We start from the raw sequence: 27,738 nt of genomic DNA on the forward strand, positions 1-27,738 counted from the left end.
AAACAAATTTCAAGGAGCTCCTACAATATGTTAGGAAGCTGTTGCTCCCTATACAGGTAACCAGTTAGTCTGAAACCACCTGGCTTCCAGAAAGTTTTTGTTTATTGTTTCAAAAGGTTACAGCTTGAGTGCATCCAAAACTAGATAAAGAAAATGGAATTGGAAGAGCTAAATTTATCTTAACATAAAATTAAGTTTTCTAGTAGTAGTTTGTAATGTTCCTTGGAGTCAGACATTACACTACCTTGTCAGGGCAATTGTATTCTCTTTGGCTTGGCAGACTGCATATGATTTGGTGTTTGGACGTATGTACTGGTTTGGACGATGTGCTACAGTCTGGAATTGGTTTGTAAATTCCTGTGCTTCTTTTAAAATCTAAACCAGTTTGGTTTATGCTCATCCTAAGCTGGGTTTTGATGTCTACGCAGGCAGAAAACGCAATTCACTGACTCCTAGATCGACTCTGTTTCCTTGTCCGAGTTGCCAGCGGGATATTGATCTTGGGGAGCGTGGCATCAATGGCTTATTTCGCAACTTCACTTTGGAAACCATTGTGGAAAGATACAGACAGGCAGCCAGGGCAGCCATTGCTATTATGTGTGATTTCTGCAAACCTCCACCTCAGGAGTCCACAAAGAGCTGCATGGACTGCAGTGCAAGCTATTGCAATGAATGTTTCAAAATCCACCATCCTTGGGGAACTGTGAAAGCCCAGCATGAATACGTAGGACCAACCACCAACTTCAGACCCAAGGTAAGTATACTTGTGGAATTCAGGTTGCAGCATTCTTCTGTAGCTGCCGACACATCAGTGTCTGTGTCTGATAGTTGCTTTTTAGGACCATGATTGCTTTCTTGACAATTGCTGTTATTTATTGAGTGAACTACAAGCTTTTGCTCTTTGCTGTCATTGAATGGGACATTGAAAACATACTTGAAGGGTCCTGTAAAAATAAGGGTTTTTACTTTGTTGAGTGGATTGTGTTCCTTGTGATTTGAGTCTTTCTTTCCTTTTCTTTTTTTTTTTCTTTTTTTTTTTCTTTTTTAAGGCTTAATGGTCACAAGTAACTGAATATTCTAACTTGGAAGAGGCCCACAAGGATCATCAAGTTCAGCTTTTAAGTGAATGATTCATACAGGGATTGAATCCACACCCTTGGTATTTTTGGCACCTTCCTCTTGAGCATCTGAAATGGACTGCCTAGGGAGGATGTCTGTGTGTGTTAAACTTAAAAAACCCAGCACACCTGGCCTCTTTCATGCCCCCTTTTAGGTACATCCCCTTTGGATACTTTGTGCTTGAATTTAATCTATCACCAAGCATATTCTTTCTCTTCTTCCTTGCATCTAACAAGAGCAAAAGGTGGAGGTATAGTCTCCATTGTTATTACACCATTTTTTTTTTTTATCTATAGCAGAAGAGATAAAAATGTTATGGCAAAATTTCTGCTTTATACACTGGTGCTGTTGTTACTGCATTCAGACAAAACAGTGATAACAAAATGCCACTACCTTTGTGTCTCATGCTGAGCATGGTGCAGTACGTGGCAGTGCCCTATTGAATTTGTTAGATTACAGATGTTACAGGTCACAGACACTATCTTGCTAACCAAGGACCACAATAATGGCCTTAATGTCTCAGCACATGCTGTGTGCCTGTGCCTCCTTGCTGGACGTCCCACAGGTGCCAGAAATGCTGATGGTCAAGGAGTCCTGATTAATTATGTTTAAGTAAATTTGATTAATGTGCAATGTGTAAGAAGCTCTTAACTGCTGGTGTACTTTCCTTCTCAGATTGGAAAAATATGAGCCTCTAAAGTTAGCAGGCTATGAGATAGTGAACATCTTGGCGGAGTTTTCCTTGAGTCTAAAATATTCATTCCAGTTAAAAGTGAGCATGAGCTTCATATGTTTTCAAATGTGCTTGCACACACATTGTGTGAAATAGTCTCTCTATTGGACAAATGAGAAAGGTGAAAGTTTGCATACTATATCTAGCTCTTGCTTTAAGATGCTATAAAGCTCCTTAAAAACTTACTCTTCTATGGCATCTAAACCCTCACAGCTGCAATGTTGCTATTGGAAAATATCAAAGGCATCTTGTGATCCCTGCGCGCTCCTAAAAGTGCCCTGTGGTGTTATACTACATGCAAACTGAATTCAGGATTAAAAGTCAGTAGTTGAGTTCTCTTGAAGCACAGTAAAATGGGATGAAGTGGTTTAGATTATTCTGTCACTGATGTATTGAATATGTGTGCGCATGTGGGATTTAGCATTTCTAATTATATGTGAAGACAGGAAGAGGGGAAAAAAGGAGAAAAGCATAGTGTGGCTAACTTTAGATACATCTACCTGTTTTAAAAAACTTCCCAAATGCGGTAAGCTGATCTTTACTGTGCTCTTATAGAAACTTTTCTGAGGACTGTTTGAGCTTACTATAAAGAAAGAAAAGTGCATTTTTCATTGCACAGCATTTTTAAGACTTGAACTGAAAGCATGAAGTATTTGTTGATTTCCTAACCAATGTTCCCAGTCACCTCTTTAATTTACAACCAGGCTGGAGAGCACTTTGAAGCGTGTGTGGTGGGGATGGGAGAAGAACATACTGGGCTGATTGTTCTAGAATTTTGAGAGAAGACAAGGCAGTCTGCTGACCTCTGCTGTCTCTTGCTTGCAAGCTGTAATTCTTGCTTATATGAGGAGATGAATAAAAATTTGGATTTTCTGTGAGGTGTGGCTGTACACTGCTGTGGAAAATTTATTGACACAGACTAACTGAATGACTGTAGTTTTTGGAGATGTTTGCTTGCACAGCTGATTTTCTTGGCAGCTTCCTTTTTTCCCTTTTTTATTTCCTTCCAAATCCAGCAGTCAATCCATATGGGATTGCTAATTGCATATTTGGTTTAATGATAGTCTTAAGGTGCTGGTGAGAGTGGTGCCTTTGGGTTTTTCACCATACTTTAAGCTAATATTTGAGACTTGAAAGCTTGTTTCAGGTTTTAGCTTTTTGTATCCATATTTATGCTACTCACAATTCTATTTTTATGCTCTTTTGTGACCTTTCTTGTGCGGGGGCATGTTGAAACTGAAAAGCTTCCGCAAAAGCTCCTCTTTGGTAACTTCTGTGGACTAGATGAGCTAAATGTTTTCTTTCAGCACTCTAGAATGAGGCAAAGCAAGCATTGTTTGTTTTCTTCTTTAACCAACACACACACACACACACACACACACATTATATTGTTTAATGTGTTACCTGAGCTTGGATTTGAGCAGCACTTTTTAAACTCTTTGAGTGTTTATTTCAAAAAGTTCAATTTTTGAAAGCTGATTTTTAGCAAACCAGCTTTCATGCAATGCTGTTTGAGTTAATCCTGGAAGTAGCAGTCAGTGTGAGCACCTCGTAACTGGATTCAAACAGAAGGATTGAAACACTGGAGTCTTTTGTCTTCAAAATTATCGTAGCTGTAGGTGGTGGTTGCACTTCGTAGCTCCAAGAGCAATGGCTATGTGGTTTTTCAAAATCTACCTTGTACTTAAACTGCTACAATATTATGTCAGCTCTTGCTTTAAGAAACAGCTCATAGCTGTTGGAAGAGATGCTGGCATGAGCATAGTTAAGTTTGACAGGCTGGGTGTGTTAAATATTGCATTTACAGCTCTGAGCTGGAGTGTAGGGTGCTGGATGCATTGCAAATAACATGGGCAGGGTTTAGCAAAAGATTGATTGCTATATGGAGGCTACACAGATAGTGCTAGAGGCTTACTTACTGTAAACCTTGTGAAACTGTGAGTGTTCATCTGCTGTCTTTCAATGGCACTGAAAAATATAAAAGGTAGAAGATAAACTGACTATAAAAATTTCACTGATGAAGTCATATGCTGCTTTGGGTTCATTGGGTGTTTTGATTTTTGTTGAGAACCTCCATTTTTGGAAGTACATCTGTATTGTCTCTGCTCTTTTTTTCCCCCACAGATTTTGATGTGTCCAGAACATGAAATGGAGAGAGTAAACATGTACTGTGAAATCTGCAGAAGGCCTGTTTGTCATCTTTGCAAACTGGGTGGAAGTCATGCAAACCATAGAGTAACAACCATGAGCACTGCCTACAAAACCCTTAAGGTAAAAGAAAATATCATTGGACCTGCCTTAAGGAGAAGAGTACTTCTGATGTGAGGGCAAACTCCCACTGGATAGAAGCCAGGATGTGTGTTTAGGAGACCCTGAACTAGTCTTGAGTCCTGTTGTTGTGCAACATTCATTAATGTATCATTAATGTGATATAAAGCATGTTTTAGAAACTAAACTGTTTGCTATGATGCTCGAAACATAACCCCAGAAAGTGCTGTCATTTTATTTCAGCTAATTGTACAGCAGTACAGACAATGCAGAAGGTTTGAGCAGTTAATCAACTTTACAATCAAATTTTTTAATAGAAGTGTTCAGGTAGCTTGTGGTAGAGGATACTTGGGAAGTGCTTCTAACAAATTGGCATCTGAAATATCTGTTGATATTTGTGTATGTATCTTTGTATGTTTCTCAAGCTGCATAGCTGTTAATTTCCTAAGCAAAGCACAACAGAGAAGACTTGCAAATATCAATTTGTTATTAAAGACACACCTACTTCCTCTTCTTCCTTTTCTTCCTCTCTTGCTCTCAGGAGGTTAAAAAAAAAAAGACCAGATTAGCCTGCCTTCTGCTCTTTGGCCTCCTTACCAGTTTGCAAGGCTTTTCCTGTACAGCTGCTAACTCTTGCAGCTAGGGAAGCACAGGGACAAATCTGTGATTTGAGCTACTCATTTTTCTAGCAACTCTTATTACAAATGAGTTAATAACTATCAACTCCTTCTCGTAAGTTTAATGTCCTGAAGCCTCTTTTTCCCATTCTTAGAGAGGGTGATTCCTGGGTGACTGGGAGCCAGCTGACCTTGTATAGTTGCTTTGCAGTCACTGCAGGTCACCAAACAATTCTTCACAGGACTGCTGCTCATAACTGGTGTCACGCTGTTGTCCCTGTGGCTAGATAAAATGAGGACTAGCTGAATGACCTGCCTGTGCTGGTTGTCACTGTCTGTGAGATGCCCTATTCTGGCTGTTTTACTTCAACAGGAGAAACTTTCAAAAGATATCGAGTATCTCATCAGTAAGGAGAGCCAGGTGAAAGCTCACATCACACAGCTGGATCTGCTGCTGAAAGAAACAGAGGTAAGAGTGGCTTGAAGGTTGGCTGGGGTTGGCCTATTACACAGGAAGGATTCAAAATATTTTCAGTGACGTGTTTCTAACTTTGCTTTTTTCAGTTAAGTAGTAAACCAATTTTTGAACAGTTTGGGGTAGACTAAATCACACATGGTAAAACCTAGTCCTGCCAGGATGGGAAGCAGACAAGGGGAAGTTCATTTTTGAGTGCTGCTGTAAATTGAAATAAAATAAAGCTTATTTGATACCTTAACCAAAGTGGGTTAAGCATAGGGGCATTTCTGTATTTATGATGATGCAGTATTTATGCTGCCTGTTTACCTTGAAAAAGTCAGAATTAAGGGCAAAATCTCCCTGCAGAAGAGTCACATACAAGCCAAAAATATGAAGGCAGAAGTATCAGAAGCTTCTAGTACTGATGTGTTTTGATTACAGACTGCCTCTGTGTTTTGCAGTTCCTTTTATCCAGGACAGTATTTAGAGGTGGCACTATGGTTCAGAGGGTGTAAACGAGAAGCTTGGCTGGACCCTCTGGTCAGGGTGGTTGGGGAGGGTGGAAGAGCATCTAACTCTTGGGCATGAAGACTTCAGAGACTGACATGTTTTTACAGTGCTTTTTCATGAGCTAGAGAGACAAATGTAATGCATAACTCAAGGCATAATCAGAGGAATGCTTTCCTACTCTCCATTCTCTGTTAAAGACAGCAAATACTGAGGTGGTGTGCTGATCTCATTTTTAGTGCTGAATAGCATAACAAAGCTCATTAGTCTTAACTGTCAAATGGGTGACTAGATTACTGTAATGTCTTGAACAACCTTAAGTATGTTTCTATATAGTCACAGCGATGCAGAATCTGTCTGAAATGTCTTTTGTTTGCTCCTAGTGCAACAGTGAAAGAGCTAAACAAGAAGCATCTCAGAGTTTTGAGAAATTATACCATGTCCTGGAAGAGAAGAAATCTGCAGCTCTTAGGGCAATTGAAACCTCTAAGAATAGAAGGCTGGAAAAACTGCAAACACAAGTGGAAGAATACCAAGGGCTCCTGGAAAATAATGGCCTTGTAGGATATGCTCAAGAAGTGCTGAAAGAAACAGATCCCTCCTGTTTTGTTCAAACAGCAAAACAGCTTCATGTCAGGTATCTTAAATACCTTGTTTGAGGCACAAGTACTGTTCCAGGATGTCCATGCAGTTGTATTCTTGGGAGATGTTCCTGGTCATGTTCAGCTGGAATTTCTGCATTAGTGGACATTAGGAAACAACACTCAGAAAAGGAGTGCTCTTGTCCTGCCACAATGCCTAGCCTTGTTCAGTGGGACTGCAGTGAGTGGATACTTTGTTTAGCTCCTTGACAAATTCCTTGTCTCAGATATTTTATCAAGTATTTGCAAGTTAATCTAACAGGTCTCTTTTGGCTTTAGGCTCTTTGATCTTTGTGTTCTCTACTAGTGCCTCACATCACTTTGGTACTTTGAACATAATCCTCCAAATTGTTTATATACTTTCCCAACTGAATGACTACCTGTTCATTATCTTTACACAGATGTACAAAAGGCCTTTAAATTATGCATTTGAGAATCTTTTTAGAGATTCTAGAGAAAATTTCTGGGAGACATCAGTAAGTACATGAAAGCAGAACTTTTTTTGAAGCAAAACTGCTGCTCCTATCTCTCTCAGCCCCTAAATTATTAGGCTAGCCCAGAGATATGAGACCTTGAGGGGAGGGACGTCAGGAGATGGGCAAAGATTTAAAAGAGGCTCTCACCCTGATGTGGTTGTCCAGCTTGTTTATTCCATGAGATGAGGGAGGAAAGAGGGTGAACAGGAAGGGTCATGGCCTTATCTAGGCTCTGGACAGGGAGGGCTTCTCTGGCTCTCCGCCAACCTTGTCAGAGCAGGAAGGAAAAGACCAGGCTTATCTGATCCCAGTCACAGGGGTCCCTGGAAATGGGGTAAAGCATATCCTGAGCACACTGTAACACCTCCCCCTTATTTGTTTAACAAGGTTACAGGGATTCACTGGGCTACGTGGTTGACTTCTGAGGTAGAAGGTATGAGACCCTTGATAGCTTTGAAAACCAAGTGACGCAGGATCCCGAACGCCAAGGTTACAAGGAACAGAATAACAAGTAATAAAATTGATCTAACAATAGATGTCCACCACCCTGTGAATCCCCAGCCCTTGAACAGTTCTTCATTAGCAAGATGACAACTTGGATGGGGTTCATTACAGGGTTCAGTGGGAGGTAGGTTTTCTCTAAAAGGGAAAAACAAACATTTGGAGAATACGTTAAAGTTTCTATTTCTGCTGGAAGAAATTCACACTTAGGAAAATTCTTCTTCTTCCATTCGGCGGCGACTTCTCTTTGAAGCATCAGCTACTTGCTTCTCATCCCCTTCTGTCTGACCTGGATTCTTGGGGACAAAAGGTTTCACCCACTTCTGGGGAATCCACCGAGGGCCTGAGGGAGTAGCTACACACGCATAGCCATGACCCCAGGTTACAAGTCCATAGGGACCCTTGGTTTCCCAAGTTTCTGGATCCCTGATCAAGACTGGTGGATGCTGAGACAATTTGAACTGATTACCACTGTTAAAGTGACGTACAACAGGTGGACTCATGTTTTCAAATGAACAGTTCAGAAAATTGATGGTAAACATGGCTTTACAGAGCCTCTTTCGTGGAGACATCCACAGAGCTGAGCTGTTTTGTTTCTTCAATACCTGTTTGAACGTCTGGTGTGCACGCTTGACCACAGCTTGAACTGTGGGGGAGTGGGCAATGCCAGTCTTATGTTCCACTCCCCACTGCTGGAGAAATTCCAGAAACTCCTTGGATATATACGCTGGGCCATTATCTGTTTTGATAGTTTTTGACACCCCCAATACTGAAAATGCTTGCATTAGGTGTTGTTTGACATGTGTAGCCTTTTGTCCTATATGAGCAGAGGCATACACTGCACCTGAGAATGTGTCCACGCTTACATGAACGCATTCAAGGCGACCAAAACTCTGAATGTGTGTGATGTCTGTCTGCCATACCTCACAGCTGCTAAGGCCTCTGGGGTTTACCCCCATGCCCATCGATGGCATGGCCTGGAGCTGACAATTAGGACAGTTGGTCACAATGGCTCGGGCCTGACTCCGTGTTAGCTGGAACTGTCGAATCAAACCTGGCAAATTCTGATGGTAATGCTGGTGACTCAGCTTTGCCTGTTGGAAAACATCAGGGAGACGTGCTTTTTCTACTGGTGCAGCAAGGGAGTCTGCTTTGCGATTCCCCTCTGCAATCTCACCTGGCAAATCAGTGTGTGACCTCACATGCATCACAAAGAATGGATGCTCTCGGTGAGAGATTAAATAAATCAGCCTTGAGAGCAATCTGAATTGCTGTTCATTCTCTATTTCTTTGAGCACGGCCTGCTCCACCCTGGACACTACTCCTGCCACATAGGCAGAGTCTGTCACCAAGTTTAATGGCTCAGAAAACTTTTCAAAAGCTCTCACCACTGCAGTCAGTTCAGCCACCTGGGGGGATGCCTCCACAAGCTCAACATCAGCTTCCCAATGCTGAGTCTGTGAATTTCTCCAAGTCATCACCGACTTGTGGGAAGTCTCAGATGCATCCGTGAACACTGTGAGAGCATCGAGTGGTCTCCGATTCCTTTTCTCTCGAGGAATAAGGTGGAATTCCTCATTGAACAACTTAAGAGACGGGGTATGGACTGATATTTGTCCCCTGTAGCTGTCCAGAAATAACTGGAGACTGGCGCTGCTCTGGAGCAAATGCTCAAACATCCCTTTGGTCAGTCTCTCAGGAGATTCCTTCTCTCCTCAGAAAGCCTGTCTGGGAGGCGATTACATGCAAGTGGATGTAATTCGCACAACCTCACCCTGGCCTTCTGAATCAGCTTTGCTATCAGTTCTTGTGGCTTAGTGATGGTCTTGGATGTTTGGAGCAATAGGAAAACCCATTCTATGATTAAGAGTGGATCCTTCTGCCCCTCAATCCATTGGAAAATCAACCCATGTAGGTGCGGCAGCTTTCCTAGAACAATGAACTGGAAAGGCACGTTTGGGTCACACCGATGTGCCTGCCTTTCTGACAAGGCCTTCTGTACCTTTACGATGGCTGTCTTTGCCTCTGGGGTCAGTTCCCTGGGGGAGACCAGCTCCCTCTCCCCCTTCAATAAATTGAAGAGAGGTTCTAGGTCCTCATTTGGGAGGCCTAGCCAGGGCCTTGCCCAATTTAAAGACCCACACAGCGAGTGGAGGTCTGCTAGTGTTCTGGGGTTGCAATTGATCTCCAATTTCTGAGGGACAATAGTCCTTGCAGAGATTTCTAGGCCCAGGTATCTCCAAGGTGGCATACTTTGAACTTTGTTTTTCTGCAGTTGAAATCCAACAGAGGTTAAAACTTCAACCACTAGGTCAAGCATGTATTGGAGTATAGAGTCATTGGGGGCACACACAAGCACATCATCCATGTAGTGAAGGATGATGGCATCCTTTCTCGCTGCATGTACTGGAGACAGTAGTGCTGCTACATACTGTTGGCATATGAAAGGACTGGATTTTAGACCTTGGGGCAAAACTTTCCAGTGAAGCGTTTCATTGGGGCTTCCCGATTGATGGTGGGAACTGAGAATGCAAACCTCGGGGCATCTTCAGGGTGCAATGGAATTTGGAAAAAACAGTCCTTGATATCTAGGACAGCCAATTGTCAATCTTGAGGGAGCATTGCTGGACTAGGCATCCCTGGCTGGAGTGGATCCATGTCCTCTAAAATTTTGTTTATTTCTTGGAGATTGTGGAGCAATCTCCACTTGTCCCTCCCAGGCTTCTTTATTACAAAGACTGGGAAGTTCCAAGAGCTATCTGTCTCTTGTATGTGTCCTTGAGCCAATTGCTCCTCTACAAGTTTCTCAAGCGCCTCGAGAAACCCTTAGCCTCAGTTATTGGTAATTGATAAAATGTTTTTTCTTCAGCATTACAGTTTTTATCTAAAACTGACTTAGATAACACTCGAATTTGATTTTCTGGACAATGCCAGTCACCTGTGTCACATAGGTGATCTATTGTAATAGTGTTACCATCATTGTCATGGGCCTCACTGGGGTGTTTGTTGTATCTCCTTTAAAACTGCTGTTAAAGCCAACTTCCATTTATTTTTCCATATCTCATATATAGAAGGGCTTAGTAAACATTTAAATAAATCAGTAATATATCTCGGTACCATCTCATTTGAATTAAAAGTTGTCCTCATCATCCCTTTGAAAATCTTGCTTGATCTCCCAGATTCTCTCTGTATTTTACAACTCTCTGTTTTGTCTCTATGTGGTAGTGGTTGGTACGTTCTGGTGCCGTTTCTCCTACCTAGGTATACAACAGGTGCTACAGATGGCATTAATTCATTTCCAATGTCCATAGAGGCAGGAGTGTTTCTCACCCCCACCTCCTAGATCCTGGTGAGAAGCACCTCACCCCCCCCCTCCCGGGTTGCCAGTGCCGCGGGGGCCAACTGATGCTCCTACCTCTCTCAGCCCCTAAATTTTTAGGCTAACCCAGAGATAGGAGGCCTTGAGGGGAGGAACATCAGGAGATGGGCAAAAATTCAGAAGAGGCTCTCACTCCGATGTGGTTGTCCAGCTTCTTTATTTCATGAGATGAGGGAGGAATGAGGGTGAACAGGAAGGGTCATGGCCTTATCTAGGCTCTGGACAGGGAGGGCTTCTCTGGCTCTCCGCCAACCCCGTCAGAGCAGAAAGGAAAGGACCAGGCTTATCTGATCCCAGTCATAGGGGTCCCTGGAAATGGGGTAAAGCATATCCTGAGCGCACTGTAACACAAAACCTAGCATTTTTACTTTAGATGATGTCGAACTACAATTGCCTTTTTTTTCTTGTGCTATCCTACTTTTGTCTTTTCAGAATCCAAAAAGCTACCGAGTCTCTGAAGAGCTTTAGGCCAGCAGCTGAAACTACTTTTGAAGACTTTGTGGTGGACACTGCCAAGCAAGAAGACATCCTTGGTGACTTGTCCTTCCATTCCAATGGTAAATTCTGAGAGCATTAGGTCTTTCTCAGGTTTTAGCTTTAAGAGCTTCTCTGGAGAAAGCCAGAACTTGCACAGGGCAGCAGTTGCAGAGCTCAGTGTTGTGGCTTGCATTGTTCCTTCTGTCTCCATGATTCAGAAAGCATTACTTGGCAGCAGTGTTAGTTTCAGCTTTCATAAAGAAGCTAAAAAGACATTTTCTTAAGTACCAGTTTGGACTGGCTTCAAAATATTGTATTTACATCACATTCAGTCCTTCTAAAAGCTTTTTATTGCATAACAGAAAGTAATAGTTTTTTAAAGCTGCCAGAATGCTCAGGCCTTTCAAAGTAAAAACATATAAAAATAGGGGATTTATTTAAGTGTATGAACAGAGAACTATCCTCATCTACTCCTTTTAACTAACAGATCAACAAAGGGGTTATGTCTTTGTTTAAGACATCTTTAAGAGGTAGATGCTTTAAAATGAGTTTCCTCTCAATATAGTTTTAACCAATCCCTTTCCACCAATAAGGAAAAACAAATATGAGTTGATAGAAGTGAAAAAAATAAGTTTACTAAAAAAACTAAAATAGCAATGGCCAAAATAATTGTAATTGTCCCTAGCTACAAAGTAGCTGAAATCTCACAGGAGCACGGATAGACTTGGAATACAATAACATTTTGGGTTACCCAGGACTGGTTGTATGGTTAACTCCAAAACAATATATATCTAAATTTCAGAGCTTTTTTTTTCTCATTTGTTTCAGGTCTAGAAATACCAGAAATCAATGAAGCACAGAGCAGAATGTACAAAAAAGCTCTAATCAGCTGGGAATGCCCTGGGAAGACAGAGTCAGCTGATACCTATGTTCTTGAGTATCATAAACTTACTAAAGAAGAGGAGAGTGTGACATGGCAAAAGACTGAAGTTTGTGGCAAGAGCAAAGTATTATCTGATCTTGATGATGACAGCAGCTATGCCTTTAGAGTTCGAGGCTACAAAGGGTCCATCTGTAGCCCTTGGAGCAGGGAAGTTATTATGCGTACTCCTCCAGCCCCAGGTATGGGGTTTCCTTATGTCTGTCAGTATTGAGAGCTGAAAGTAATTTCCAGTAGCTCCCAGATGTCTCTTACACTGTTAGCAATTTCATAAATGTTTAGAAGTATTGTTATAGATTAAGCAGGTAACATACAGAGATTGTTAGCTTGCATGACAGTCCTGGTAGCCTTTAAAAGTGACAAATTCTAATGCCAGTATGATTTAAAATGTAGTTTATAAGCACAGAAGGCCAAATACATAACTAAGCAGAATTTTTTCGGATACTGTTTTTCAGTTTTCAGTTTTCTTTTTGATGACAAATGTGGGTACAACAATGAACATCTCCAGCTGAACCCAAGAAGAACCTCGGTTGAAAGTAGGGCTGGATTTCCTCTGCTTCTGGGATCTGAGCGCTTGCAGGTTGGATGCTACACAACCCTGGATTACATCATTGGTGACACTGGGATTGCCAAAGGGAAGCACTTCTGGGCTTTTACTGTGGAAGCCTATTCATACCTGGTGAAAGTGGGAGTTGTTCCTAGCAACAAGATACAGAAATTGTTCCACAATACCCATGATGTAACCAGTCCAAGGTAAATTGCGTAAGAGGGCTGCTTTTTAAAAAAGTAAATGAAGAGCAAGTCTGTTCTCAGTTAGTATGCAAGGTGAGCTAACTAGTGAAAAGTTTGAAGGATATGGTGTAAACAGGTTGTCCCATTATTAGTAAAAAGATGTCCTGATTATCCAGAGTCTTATTTTCTTTCTTTTTGGGAAAGAAGTCAGTTTCCTGTAGATGCCAAGGAATGTCAGTTAAAGCAAGAAGGTTAAAAGTAAGTTTTAAGATTGAATGCTTGAATATCAGTAGCAAGGCTCTGCCTTAATTCCCTTAGCATAAAAGGTTTGGCAGCCTTTCAGAGGAACAGTGTTCACTGTGCATATTTGTTTTTGCAGTAGCTGTGTCACAGTGGATTCCAAGTCACTGGCTTATGCCAAGCTACATGCTTGTATTGGAGTGCTGCTGAGCACAAGCTAAAGTGCAGTGCCAATAAAAAGATTTCCATCTCACAATTACAGTTGTAGCAAGCCTGGGTGTGTGTAGGAACTGCATGGAAGGGAGGCTATCTTCTGGGGACTCTTTTTCAGAAATTTAACAAATTTTTGGCTTCTTCAATAGAAAATGTGTCAGCACAATCTTGAGCTGCTTAAAGCCAGATGGAGCCATTTGCAAAGTGAGAAATTAGATCTAAATTTTCCGATTTCTTTTTCCTTCTCCACATAGATATCTGCAAAATTTTAGCTGACACAGAAACAACTGCCCTCACAAGCATCCCAAAACTGAAATCCTAAGTAAGGAATGTCTGTATTGAAGAATGTGTGCTTCTCCATGTGTCTTTATCTGGGGACAGAGGTGGAGGGAAAAGCATGCAGACTGACCAAATATGTCTGCAGACTCTTCAGTAACCATCTGGGAAACTATTCAGGGAATTCTTCAGACATAGCAATTAAAAAAAACCACCAAAACTTAAACCACTAAAGCACTACACCTTTTGTTTTGTGAATTTTACAGATACTGTAACATAGCAGCATCATGGAAAACTCACAGGACATGTTCTTGCCTGTAAGGATTGATCATATTTGCTAAGTTACTTCTCAAGTTAACTGATTTACTGTACCTGTAGGTTTATTAATTATTGCCTCGCATAAGTATATTTAGATACATCCACTCTTTAGTAAAGCCTTCTGTGGTCTTGTCCTCATTTGAGTTCAGCTGTTATTAATTGTTTGAAGTAACCCAAGTGAGTCTTCACCTACTAAGTGCATCTTCCTTCCTGGCTAAAGTGTGTATCACTGGTGTAAGCAAAGCCTGGTGGGATGAGTGCTGTGACTGTGGTGGCCTGCGGGTTACAGGCTCTTCAGAGGGACAGGAGGACAGATGAGGTGGGGGTGGTGCTGTCTGTAACATAATGTCTGGAATGTATGGAGCCTGCAGCTGGCAGGACTTGCAATTCAGTGTTTTTTCTTGTTTCCTTCTAATTCAGGATATTGTATGATTCCATGATTTTTTTAACCAGCCAAGGTTTTTTTGGGTAATTATGTGATGTTGCTTATCTCACAGAAATGTTCTTCTCCCATTCACATCACTGATCCCACTTCAGCATTTGACAAAAAGCACATGTTTTTTTCTTTTTTGTATTCCAGATATGAGCAAGACAGTGGTCATGACAGTGGGAGTGAAGATACCTTCTTTGACTCATCGCAGCCTTGCACACTGGTCACTTTAGGCATGAAGAAGTTCTTTATTCCTGCTACACCTGCTGCTCCTAAGGATCCAGCCAGCAGAATCCTTCCCCTGCCATCGTGCTTGGGCATTTGCCTTGACTGTGACAGAGGCAGGGTAGGGTTTTATGATGCAGGCCGTATGAAGTGCCTGTACGAATGTGAGGTTGATTGCTCTGGCTTAATGTACCCAGCGTTTGCTTTAATGGGCAGTGCAGCAGTGCACCTTGAGGAAGCTGTCACAGCCAAGTACAGGGAGTATCACGATGACATCTAGTGCATGAATCTCTTCCCATTGCTGTTCTGAGACCGAAAATGAAAGCAGAAGAATTCTACCTTAGCTTTTAGTCCTGATAAATTATATTCTACTTACGTGTTGCTCACAAGCCTCTGGCCTGTGATTTTTTAAAATAAATAGTCCAGGTGCTTCCTGCACCAGAGGAATTCTCCTACCTTTCTTGTGATCTGTGCAATGCTATTCTCCACAGACTTCTTTTGCTGGGGGAAGCAGGAAAGAAGTCTGACTAGCAATCAAAATTTACTTTTTAGGACTAGCAACCAAAAAATTACTCTTTGGGGTAGAAATCTGCCTTTTATTTAACTTAAATCCTTAAACAGTTGGTTTTGTATTTAATGAAGTCAAAGCTTGTGGTGTGTGATTGCCATTTGACACTGTTGAGGCAGGATGGTATGAAAGGACTCCACATCAGAAGGTTTGAGAGTAGAACTCTGATTTATTTTAAATACACCTCTCTTTTATAGAGAGTATTGTCTAGACCTATTTTATTGGTCCTAGACTAAAAACATCACTTCATTGGTGTGCAGTGAATGATGCACAGTGGCAGAACTTATCTATAAACAATGTGAACAAGAGAGATAAAGAATTATTTACATTCTTTCTCAACTGTTTCCCAGGCTTCTGCCTGGTTAGAAAGCTTTGTTTTCTCTCTGACTGAACTGAGAATGTCTACAGCCATTCTCCTTTTAAGAAATCTGCCTAAATGCCTCTACAGGGTTAAATGCTTTCCAGTTACCCCTGAGCACCAGTTGGGCCTTTCAGCACAGAATAGCATATAGAAATAGAATATGAAAGAGGAAGAAATTAGAAATGGTGTTGAATGTTTAACTTATACTTGGAATGATGAAGGTAAACTTGATTCTGATTGCATGTTATATACCCTTAATGTGATTGTAAGTTAAAATGCAAGTTCTGACACTCAGTGTCATATAGTTGGTGGGATAATGGTAAGTTCCTTTATTTTTCCAGGCTTTTACTATAAGCTATCTAAAAGAAAGTGCAATTGTACCTTAAATGTCAGAATCTGGAGTCAAAAATCAGAAAGGTTTGCATGCATGAATAACAGTACCTGGTATTTAGGCAAAGCAAGTGAGTTGCTGACATGAGTAATTATATGTGAATTTAAAAAAATAAAATCAGGTATTTAACACTTGCTTTTATAGTTTTTTTTTTTTTTTTTTTTTCATCTAGTAGCAGCTTGAATTTTTCTTAGTAAGAATGTTAAAAATGCACTGGTTAAGTTTGGAGACCTAATTTCTGCCTTAAAGAATGTCTCCCTTCAAATTTCAGTTCCTCTGATGTTAAAAACTGTATCACACAGTAGTTTTTCACAGAATCATATAATCATGGGAACAGATTGAGTTGGAAGGGACCTTTAAATACCATCTAGTTCCAACCCCCCTTGCCATGGGCAGAGACATCTTCCACTAGACCAGGTTGTTCAAAGTTGCATCAAACCTGACCCTGAACACTTCCAGGGATGGGGCATCCACAGGTTCTCTGGGAAACCTTTTTCAGTGTCTTACCACCCTTATTGTTAGAAAGTTCTTCCGTATAACCAACCTAAATCTATCATCTTTTAGTTAAAAACCATTGCTCTTTGTCCTGTCTCTCCAGGCCTTGATAAATCTTCTCCATCTTTTTAAAAAATATTTTTTATATATTAAAAGGTCATAATTAGGTCTTTCAGGAGCCTTCTCCATGCTGAATAACTCCATCTCTTACAACACCTTCACAGGAGAGGTGTTCCAGCCCTCTGACAATTTTGTGCCTCTCCTCTGGAACCATTCTGTACTGGGGGCTCCCAGAGCCGAATGCAGTATTCCAGGCAGCTCAGGATGCTTTCTGTGCTGCAAGCACACATTGCTGATTCATGGCCAATTTTTCATCCATCAGGATGTCCAAGTCCTTCTCTGCAGAGCTGCTCCTCATTCACCAGTTGGTATTGATAGAGTAAATTTCCTAGATCCAGGTGCAAGACACCTTTTGCTTGGTCTTGGGGAACCTCATGAGATCCACATCAACACTGGTTGCCAGTACAGACCCTTGAGGGACACTGCTCACCATTACTGGTTTCTACTTGGACATTGAGCTGTTGACTGTGATTCTTTGGGTGTAGCTATCCAGCCAATTTGTTATTCACTGGGTCCATCCACTTAAACCCTGCTCTTTCAAGTTTAGAGGTAAGAATGTTGTGGGGGATCTTATCATAGGCCTTACAGAAGTCCAGGTACTTAGTATCTCTTAGCTCTTCCCTTATCCTCTGGTGCAGTCACTGGGTCACAGAAGACCACTAGATGAGTCAGGTGCTTCTTGCCCTTGGTGAACTCATCTGCCCGTCCCTGATCACTTTCTTGTCTTCCATAAATTTTGACCTACGTTCCAGAAGGACCTATGTTACATTATCTTACTGGGAATGGAGGTGGACTGCCTCTCTTTATAGAAACCCATGTATAAAAAGAAGTAGGGTATGTGTACTGTTGATTGGTGGAAAAATAAAGATCTAGAGTGAAGGATGTTTCTAATAAATACTTGGTGCTTTCTAATTTGGGGATATGCTTTCTAATTTGGGGATATGCTTTGTAATTTGGGGATAGTGTTGCATCTTGATAAATGTGTGTGAAGTATGCTCACTAAGTTCATGTATACAGCTGTAGAGCTGTGAAATGGGACCTGAAAATCACAATACAGTTAAGTGAATGTAGGTCATAATACAAAACTTTTGTGGGCTTTGCTGTCTGCACTGCTGTAGTGATCTGACCTGGAGTCCACCTCTCCCAGTGTCTTCTCTCATAAGCTTCTGACTGTGGCTACTATTAGAAAAAACTGTCAGAAATGGTTGTCTATGCCAGCATGAGGGTGACAACCAGAAAGGCCCAGCAAGCACAACTTCTTGTCTGGATCTCACCTGCAAATGTTTCTGTCTTGATAAGGCTGTGCGAAAGTGCCCTCCACAGATTCAGTGTGAATCGTGTAAGATGTCCCAGTAGCAGGGATGAAATACGGGGTACCTTTTGGAATTTTCTCCTGCAGGAGAAAAGACAAATTGTCTTTTACAAGTTAGCCTTTTTAGTATTTTCTTCTGGTTTAGATGATTATCATTATCGCCTTTAATTTCTGTCATTCCCTCCCTTTCACCTTCCCTCTAACTGGATTGAAGCCATTGCTCTCTTCTTGCCTGCTGAGGCTGACTGAACAGTCTGTCCATAAGACACTCTCTTGCTGTGAAGGATGACCAAGTTTTGTGTTTTCCTTCTTCTTTTAGTCCTAAAACCATAATTGCCTTTTATTTGGTTGATACCCAATACCATGCTCCTGATGAAGCTTCTTCTGCAGTGTTTTTCATGCAGTCCTGATGGTTAGCTGTGCATGCAGGGTTTTCCCCACCTGGTATGCTGTTTTGCATTTGTTTATGTTGATAATGCTTGTTTACCTAATCACTAAGACCTGAGGGCCTTCTGCAGCTTTTCAGTCACTGCTAGACTTGGATGCTCCTGAGTAGTAGCTTAATTGGATAGACAAACATGCCCATTCTTTTGCTTGTTTGGTTTTCCAGGTCTTGGAGCAAACTAAGTTGTAGTGACACTAAAAAGATCTCTCTGTTGTTAAGATTTTTTGTTCCTTCTACTTCTTTTCCTCCTCCAAAATTTATTAAACCACAAGTCAAGCACTGAAATCTCTTACATTAGTATACTATGTTGAGTATGTGATTCATGGTCTTTCATCCAAGTGTAGCAGTCAGAGAGAGCCAGAAGAAAGGATTCTCACTTCAGTAGCTGTGACTTCTCCCCTTGTATAACTGGCAATGGTCAGTTCATCTACCAAACTAAGAACTGGCTTAGAGCTGTAGGTTGTAGGGCTGAACTTTCTTTTCCAGACCAAATCTCCTCCCATAGATGAATGTTTAATTTTTAATTCCTTTGTTTCAGAAACTGGTAAATTAGAGGCTTTATGTCATGGTTAGCACTCCACATTTCCACATTTAGAGTTTTTATAAGCACCCGGATTTGTATTACTGGACCTTTTGTTATTTTATGAAAATATTTGTAAATGGAACACTCTATTGCAGATATGAAGACAGTGCCTCAGACTCAAAGATCTAGAAAAGATTGTTGGTTTGAGACTGTAGAAGTAAGAAATTAAAAATGTAGGGGCTTTTTCTACTGGAGTTTCAGATTCATTTTACATGTGTTCTGCTATGCAATTACTTACTCTACTGGACAGAAACTGATGCTACTTAAAAAATTTATCTACCTTTTGAAATATCTGTTTGTATTTATCTCATGCTGAGTTTAAAAATGGATTTGCCTTTTGGTGTTACTTGAATACTTAGTATGCATTCCAGACAGTAGTCTTTGCTGCTTACTCTTATTAAATAAAAAACACACTGTCAAGAGGCACTGACAGCACGCTGTGATATTTTTCCGCTACCATGGAAGTGTCAACTTTCATAAATACAGTTCAGCAGTACTTGCCTATCCAGATAATTATTTTTTCAAGTTTCTCCCTATGAAACAGCACTTTACAATGTAGACTAAGCTAAAAATGGTGTGGTATTGTGTGGATCTTTGTGCAATATAGCTGTTTGGCAAATATGGTGTGACTTGCAAAGCTTCATACAGGTGTGAATCATGTAGACACTTTTTAGATACCTAAAGCTTTAACAGAAAGGCCTTGTTTTAAAATGTTCTGAAATGTAAAAGTGATGTTTTGGGTTTGTTTTTTTTTTTTAATAAAAGCTGAAATACAGTTTCTCAGTCATTCAAATTATTACATCCCAGCTCCTAAGTATCCTGGTTGAAATAACTTTTCCTACAAAACATGACAATAGATGATTTGTGGGGAGAAAGCACTGCTTTGGTTCTCAAGTGTGCTCATATACCAGTACCTCTGAGTTTAGAAGGACAAAAGAGTAATATGGACTGACGCCAGGCTTTTCCTGAAGATACTGATGTTGTGAAATTGACTGCCTGAGCCTTCCTCCCTAGTCAGGGAAGAAAAATGTGCATCCAGAAGGAACTTGGCTCCTGGGCACTTTCAAAGGAACCTACCCATATCCCTAGCAGAGGAAGCAGATGCTGCTTAGCTTTCCAACCTGAATAGCTCTACCAAAAGACCTCAGGTTGGGGGGACCTGCCTGGCTCTTCAGTTCTGAAAACTGGTGCCACTGCTTAAATCTGCATTCCTTTATTTAATTCAGTGTTATATTAATTGATGCCGTTGTTTGCAGGGTGTTTTAAAGTTCCAGCTTCTGGCGGTTGCTGCCTTCAGGCAGCTGTGTGTGCACATGGAAGCAAAATAGGCTGTATCCACAGGGAATCTCAGGTGAGCTGTGCCAGTGCAGTTAAAGCAGCCAATCTGTGGATGTGTATGCTCTAGGAGAGGCAGACTGACACTCCTGAGAAAGCAGGAGCATTGAAACCACGAGAAGTATTCTGCTGAATTTTCACAGAATTACAGAACAATTAAGGTGCAAAGGGGCCTAAATGTATAACAAGGTGGATTTGTTTGGTGAAAATAATGGCACCCCAAGAGCAAGCTTGGGAGGGCAAACACAGGTTTTTGTACAGAAACTCAGGAGGAGGGGTGTAGGAACAATAACCAATGAGGGTAGAACTGGGGAGGGGTCAAAGGCAGGGCTAACATATAAACCTATCAGGGGAAATAGGGGAGTGGAATAACACAAAGTAACCAATAGGCTGTTGAATGCCACTAAATGGACAGGGAATGTTCTAGGGAAAGAGGCAGGGAAAGGGAGGATTGACAACTTGGAGGGGAGGAGGTTAGGGAAGACCTTGGGAAGATTGACAACTGGGGAAGGGAGGAGATTAAGGAGAAAGGAAATGAACAAACAGTGAAAGAATATCAATTTAATGAAAAAACACACCACAACAGGAGACTCCACAACCTCCCTGAGCAGTCTGTTCCAGTGCTCTCCCAGTCTTATTGAAAGTCATTCCTCATGTTAACATAGAACTTCTTGTGCTTGATTTTATGGTCATTATTCTTTGTCCTGTCACTGAGCACCACTGAAAAAAGTCGGCTCCCATATCTGAGATGTTTGTATTTATGAGGTCCTCTTTCAGTCTTCCCTGCTCTGGACTAAGCAGGCCCTGCTCCTGCAATCTCTCCTTGTGAGAGAGATGCTCCAGACCCTTAATCATCTTTGTGGCTCCTGCTGAACACCTTCCACTATTAGCTCCTTGTTCTTGCACTGAGAAACTGGACACAGCACTGCAGAGGTGGCCTCCTTGTTGACCTGCTGGCAATGCTCTTCCTGATGCAGGATCCCATTAGCCATCCTGGCCACAAGGGCACTGCTGGCTCACAGTCAGCTTATCATTCACAAAGACTCCCAGGTGCTTCTCCACAGAGCTGCTCTCCAGTAGGTCAGCTGTAGTAGTAGGGACAGGCGAATGGAAGATCACGGGATGTGACGGAAAGAGAGAGACCCTTCCCCCCTTCTTCTCCCTGCCCCACGTTATCTATTAACCCCAGAGCATGTGACCACACCTGTTCCAGTAGTTTTCCACTACCGACTAACCCCTGAGACCCCGCAACCCCCCTCTGACGTAGCAAAGACCCCCAAGACTATTTAAACCCACGAGATGAGATAATAAAGGCTTTCGATCGTCCACCAAATTGGTGACAGCGTCTTTGTCGATAGCCTGAGCGGTCTGGAGAGGCCAGACCACCGTGCTGCCCCCGGAACCAGGTCGCCTGTTGTCTTTTACAAGGCAACATATTTGGTGCCGAAACCCAGGAAAAATTCGCCCGGCTGACGGGATACACCTGGACAGGAGCAGCGGCCGGAGCGGTCAGACCGTATCTTGGCGCAGGGAGACGTCCCGGGACCCACGAGTGTCATAGACAGTATCGCAAGGGTCGTGAGTGTGAGTTATAAGCAATGGAGTATCGAATTTAAGCTCAAGGACTTTTATCTTGCTATAGCGAGGCTGCTTGAGCTTGGGGCAACCGAAAGCCCAGTGGATGCCATGCATCTGGGAATATGGGAAAAATGCACAGCCACGCTAGCTGAGGAAACGAAATCCTCAGGCAGTGGCAAGAGCGTTACGGCACGGGGCAAAGTAGAAAAAGCCCCGCGCAGGGCAATAGAAAAGCAAGAGACGCAGAGTGCAGCGCGTACGTGTTTATTAGTTAGACCCGGGCTCGGGACAGGAGCGGGAGCGCAGACCGTGCCTGAAGACGATCCGCCCGGGAGCGGAAACCCGGGGGGGCCCAGCGCGTCACCCCCTTCCCCAGATCAGAGCCCAACCCCCGCCGCGAAAGCCCCCCAAAAAACCCCCGCCGCGAAAACCCCCCGAGAAACCGCGGCTTCCCCGTCCGTCCTGCCGCCGGTCCGCGACCCGATGTCGGAGGCGCAGCAGCGCGTGGAGTGCTTCTGGCAAAAGCTGGCAGAAGAAGCCAGAGTCGCGGAAGCCGCGGCTCAAGTGGAGATCCCGGCCGCGCTGCCACGCTGCCCCTTTGAAAATGGCGCTGGGCGGCAGGGCGCGAAAAGCCGGGAAGTGCGCGATTTCAAGAATGTGCATGTGCGGGAGAAAGAGGCGGAGAGCGGCAGGGAGCGCGGAGCCAATCGGCAGCTGCGCCTGAGGTTGCTACCATATAAGGGAGAAACCTCCCCCTGCGGGAGGCGCGGCGAGCCAGGGGGGCGGGAGCGGCGCCACCCCCACGGGGAGGAGCGAGCTCGAAGCCAAACAAAAAGGCACCGAGTCCCGGAAGTACGCTGGCATTCAACTTTCGGCTCGGAGTCCAGCAGCAGCTCCGCCAGCTCGGAAGAGCTGACGGAAGCCGGCTATGACTCCGAAACGGAAGAAACGGAGCCAGCGCAACTTAGAACAAAACCAAGTAGAGTTCTAAGCCGCACCGAAAAACAACTACAATACGAACCAGCCCAGTTTACCAACTGGGGGGAAATAAAAATAGCCTGTGCTGAATGGTCCCCAGCGGCCGCCATACAAGCCTTTCCGGGGAGGCTCGCCGGTCCGGAGGGGAACCAACAAAGGGTATATACCCCGATAAACCCAAAGGACGTACAGTCAATTGTCAAAGCCATTGCGGAAAAAGGAATCAATTCGGCCATAGTCTCCACTCTAATTGATGGTCTTTTTAGTAATGACGACCTGCTTCCCTTTGATATCGAACGAATAGGGCGCATGATACTTGATGGTGCAGGGATGATCGTGTTTAGGCAGAAATGGGAGGATAATTGTAGGAAGCAGTTAGCCCAAGCATCTGGCGCGAGGCAGCCACTACACAGATCGAGCTTATCCAGACTGATAGGAAAGCATGAAGATATGATCACGCCGCAACAACAAGCTGCACAGATGCAGGCTGAAGAGGTCAGGGCGACCACTCGGGCTGCCAGGGAGGCTATTCGCGCAGCCTCTCGAGTCGTGGCTAAGCCGGCGCCGTGGTCCACCGTGAGGCAGGCAGAAAGCGAAAGCTTCACGCAGTTTGTGGATCGCCTGAAGGCAGCCATAGACTCCTCCACTCTGCCGGCAGAGGCAAAGGGCCCCGTGGTAGCTGACTGCCTGCGCCAGCAGTGCAACTCCGTTACCAAGGATATCTTACGCTCCCTGCCAGCCGGAGCTAGCCTGGCTGACATGATCAGACATGTAGTAAGGGAAGAGCACCTGACACCCATTCAGGCAGCCGTCCACACCCTGACCAATGCCATGGCGTGTTTCAAGTGTGGTGAGGCAGGTCACATCGCGGTGAGCTGCCCACAGCCGGCACGGCGGCCCGCCACAGCGCCTCCACCCCAAACACGCCCGCGGGGATCCTGTTGGGGTTGCGGGAGGAAAGGGCATCTCGCTAGGGAATGCAGGTCCCGGGCCCAGGGAAACGGGAAAGGGAGGGGGCCTGCGGGCCGCACCCAGCCTCCTCCCGCTGCGAATATGAGGCGGCCCATCCATGCCAACCCTCAATGGGGCGGGGAGCCCTCATACCCCATACCCCCACAGGAAGCAGCCAGCTTCATACCCCCACCAGCGAGTCTCGCGACACAGCCTACGTCACCTTCGTACCCACCGCCACCGCAAGCAGTGCCTGTGCCGCAGGGTCAGCAGGGGGCGCCCCAGAACGGGACCCCTGGGTGGCCCTGGCCCTGAAAATAGGGAAGGAACCCCTGAGGGTGTGGGGGACATGCCGCCTTTATGGCAGTCAGGACCCCCACGTAATAGGGCTTCAGTTTTGGGCAGACACAGGAGCAGACTGCTCGATCCTTCCCCAAGCCCTATGGCCCCGACACTGGCAATGCAAGGAAGTCCCCCCAGTGAACGGGGTGGGAGGGCTGTCCCGAGCTTGGAAAAGCACCCAATTGGTAGCTATAACGCTGCATACAAAGAAGGGGCCAGAACGGACAGTAGCAGTCCACCCCTACATTTTACAAAACTCTCCACCCCTGATAGGAAGGGACATCCTTGCTATGTTAGGAATCAGGATTACAAATTTATAATGAGGGCCACTGCTGTACACCCACTGCTGCCAATCAAACTGACTTGGAAATCACCAGACCCCATATGGGTTGAGCAGTGGCCCCTGTCAAAGCCTCGAATGACAACCTTGCTGGAACTGGTCGACCGCGAGCTACAAAAGGGTCACATAGAACCCTCCACCAGCCCGTGGAACACCCCTGTGTTTGTAATCCCCAAAAGATCAGGAGAAGGCTACCGCCTCATCCACGACCTGAGGGAAGTGAACAAGATAATTCAGCCCATGGGTCCAGTTCAGACACTACTGCCCGCGAACTCAGCCATCCCCGAAGGGCAGCCATGCGCAGTGCTGGACATCAAAGACTGTTTCTTTTCAATACCCCTGCATGCTGAGGACAAAGAATGGTTCGCCTTCTCCGTCGTGTTCCTGAACGGCAAGCGACCTAACCTCCGCTTCCAATGGAAGGTGCTACCTCAAGGTCTTGTGGACAGCCCGACCATATGCCAGATCACCGTGGACAGGGCACTGATGCCAGTCCGACACTCCCACCCTGCTGCAACCATCATTCAGTACATGGACGACATCCTCGTCGCTGCACCATCAGCAAGCCAAGTGGACCACCTAGCGTCCATGATCACGAAGACCCTCCAGGCCAACGGTTTTGAGATCGCGAACACGAAGATCAAGAGAGGACCGTGCGTGACCTTCTTGGGGGTGGGGATCAAAAATTCCTACGTGACCCCAACCAGGATAAAGGTCCGCCGAGACATCAAGACCCTCCATGACATGCAGCGACTCGTGGGATCTCTGCAGTGGCTCCGCAACATCGTCCTAGTTCCTCCAGAGGTCATGGACCCCTTGTATGACCTCCTGAAAGGAAAACACCCCTGGGACCCCAAGGAGCTGACGCCGCAAGCAACGAAATGCCTCGACTTCATCGAACATCAGATGTCCACTGGCATGCTTGCCAGGTGGAACCCAAGCGTACCGCTGGATTTATACGTCCACTTCACGCAGAAGGGAGGAGTGGGAGCACTGGCCCAAGGACCTTCCGAAAAATCCCAGCCAATCCAATGGGTGGTCCTTGGAAGACCAACTCACGCATTCTCCCCAGGAGTTGAATGCGTTGCTAACCTCGTCATGAAAGGCAGGAAACTCGCCCTGAGACACCTGGGAATCGAGCCGGCAAGGATCCACCTCCCCTTCCGCAAGCGACCAACCATGGAGTCAACTGCGATATCGGAGCACCTGGCCCTCGCTCTCACTGTCTTCGGAGGAGAAATCTCCTACGCCACCAAACCACCTTGGACCCAGCTACTGACCATTGTCGACATAGATGTGCCCCCGAAGGTCATGGACCGACCACAACCAGGACCAACGGTCTTTACAGACGCCTCCTCCATGACTTCTACTGCAGCAGCGGTGTGGCAGGCAGGAGAAACATGGCACTGCGTCAAAACATGTGACCCCACGCTGTCAGTGCAACAGCTGGAAGCAGCAGCAGTGGTCTTGGCGTGCGGACTCTTCCAAGATGAACACCTCAACATCGTGACAGACTCTATATTCGTGGCAAAGCTCTGCCTAGCCATGTCAAGACCAGGTGTGTCAACATCCACGATGGCCTCCATGCTCGAAGAGGCACTCTCCTCACGCCAGGGCACCGTGTCTGTCATCCACATCAATAGCCATAACCCAGTCAAGGGCTTCTTCCAGACTGGAAATGACAAAGCAGATGCCGCAGCGAAGGGAGTATGGACGTTGCAGGAAGCCCGTCAACTGCACGAGTCGCTCCACATCGGAGCCAAAGCACTGGCAAAGAGATGCGGGATCTGGACAGCAGACGCGAGACACATAGTGGCCACCTGCCCCCACTGCCAGAAGTCACCCCTATGGACCGGTGGAGTCAACCCGAGAGGCCTCAAGGCTTCAGAAATCTGGCAGTCAGACTTCACTCTCTGCAAACTGCTGAAGCCCCGAGCATGGCTTGCAGTGACAGTGGACACTTATAGCGGAGTGATCATAGCAACACAGCACCTCAAACCCAACTCCAAGGCCACAATCCAGCACTGGCTGACAGTTATGGCATGGCTTGGTATCCCCAAGCAAATTAAAACTGACAATGCTTCCAATTTTATCTCCAAATCAGTGCGGGAATTCACCTCGGTGTGGGGCATCACCTTAGTACAGGGAATCCCATATAACAGCACCGGACAGGCCATTGTTGAGCGAGCAAATCAGACCCTAAAAGCCAAGTTAGAAGTATTGGCAAAGGCAGAGGGCTTTGCCAATTCCATTCCCTCAGGAGACCAGACGCGCATGCTAGCAACCGCATTACTAGCACTGAACCAATTCCCTAGGGGAGATGAAGCAAACAGTCCCATTCGAAAGCACTGGACCACCCAGACCCTAGAGGAGGGCCCACAGGTCATGGTCAAAAATGAGCTAGGCGAGTGGGAACGGGGCTGGAGACTGGTGCTTACGGGACGAGGGTACGCGGCAGTTAAAAAAGAGGACAGGATCAGGTGGTGTCCACTCAGGTCAATCAAACCTGACCTTCAGAATGAAATTAATGGAAAACTGTGAGTTTTTGTTTGCAGGACACGCTCGTGGACCGTCCCCGTGACACATATACCCCTGCTCCAGAGAGAGATGACGGACCACCAAGCCACCAGACAAAACCTGAGTGTCCCGCGGCGGTGAGACCCAGACATGCACAGTGTCTCTGTGCAATCCTGCTGTTGGGGCTTGTGGCCGGGGGGCAAGCCGACCCAGGCCACTACCCTCACCAGCCATTTAGATGGGTCATGCAACATCTTTCAAGTGACAAGGTGTTCAAAGAGGTCACCACAGCAAACACCCCATCCTTCGTATTCCACATAGCCGATCTGTTTCCAGGACAACCGAAACTACGGCCCTCAAGCCCACACATCATACTCATGTACATATCTTACTGGTGCCCAGCGTCCAACCCAGGGAAAAGGTACTGTGACTACCCGGGGTGGGGACATTGCGGATATTGGGGCTGCGAAACCATTGTTACAGATGCCAGACCATGGGGAGACGGGTGGCAACCGCAGGAGCCCAACAAATTCTTACAGTTCACCTGGGCACCCTTTGGCTGCGGAGACCACAATGCACAGCCTAGATTACGGGGATGCGTAAGTTATAACATGACTGTCCTACAGCCAGATCACCCTAGCTGGGCCACGGGTAGAACATGGACAGTGGTCCTCAGAGGACCGAGGAGGTGGGTGAATGTGCGAATTATCAGGCTCCAGCCACCAGCACCTCGACCAGTGGGACCCAACAAAATTATCAAGAATGTGCTGAGAGGGAAAAACACAACCCACCCCAAAATCTTGCCCCCAAAAGTCACGGACACCCCGACCAGCCTTAGAGATACCCTCCAGATAGGCCACACAGCTGAGTCAG

The 27,738-nt window shown here is 44.9% G+C and overlaps 1 protein-coding gene and 1 long non-coding RNA gene across 5 annotated transcripts in view; one reads left to right on the top strand and one right to left on the bottom strand.

Moving 5' to 3' along the window:
• TRIM36 (tripartite motif containing 36) overlaps positions 1-19,599 on the top strand; it is a 29,491-nt gene extending 9,892 nt beyond the window's left edge. For 2 of the 4 annotated variants that reach the window (XM_072922718.1, XM_041711240.2), the window contains 9 exons: positions 429-754; positions 3,977-4,123; positions 5,111-5,206; positions 6,085-6,338; positions 11,131-11,255; positions 12,004-12,297; positions 12,571-12,868; positions 13,843-13,893; positions 14,475-19,599. In XM_072922718.1, coding sequence (XP_072778819.1) covers positions 429-754; positions 3,977-4,123; positions 5,111-5,206; positions 6,085-6,338; positions 11,131-11,255; positions 12,004-12,297; positions 12,571-12,868; positions 13,843-13,893; positions 14,475-14,829 — 1,946 coding nt within the window. In that variant the 3' untranslated portion in view covers positions 14,830-19,599. The remainder of the gene's footprint in view (positions 1-428; positions 755-3,976; positions 4,124-5,110; positions 5,207-6,084; positions 6,339-11,130; positions 11,256-12,003; positions 12,298-12,570; positions 12,869-13,842; positions 13,894-14,474) is intronic. The other 2 variants (XM_041711241.2, XM_041711242.2) reach the window with 1 other exon arrangement.
• LOC140681959 (uncharacterized) overlaps positions 1-27,738 on the bottom strand; it is a 62,126-nt gene that overhangs the window by 22,265 nt on the left and 12,123 nt on the right. The window lies entirely within an intron of this gene.

This window comes from Taeniopygia guttata, chromosome Z (genome assembly GCF_048771995.1).
Source record: "Taeniopygia guttata chromosome Z, bTaeGut7.mat, whole genome shotgun sequence".
Lineage (NCBI taxonomy): Eukaryota > Metazoa > Chordata > Aves > Passeriformes > Estrildidae > Taeniopygia > Taeniopygia guttata.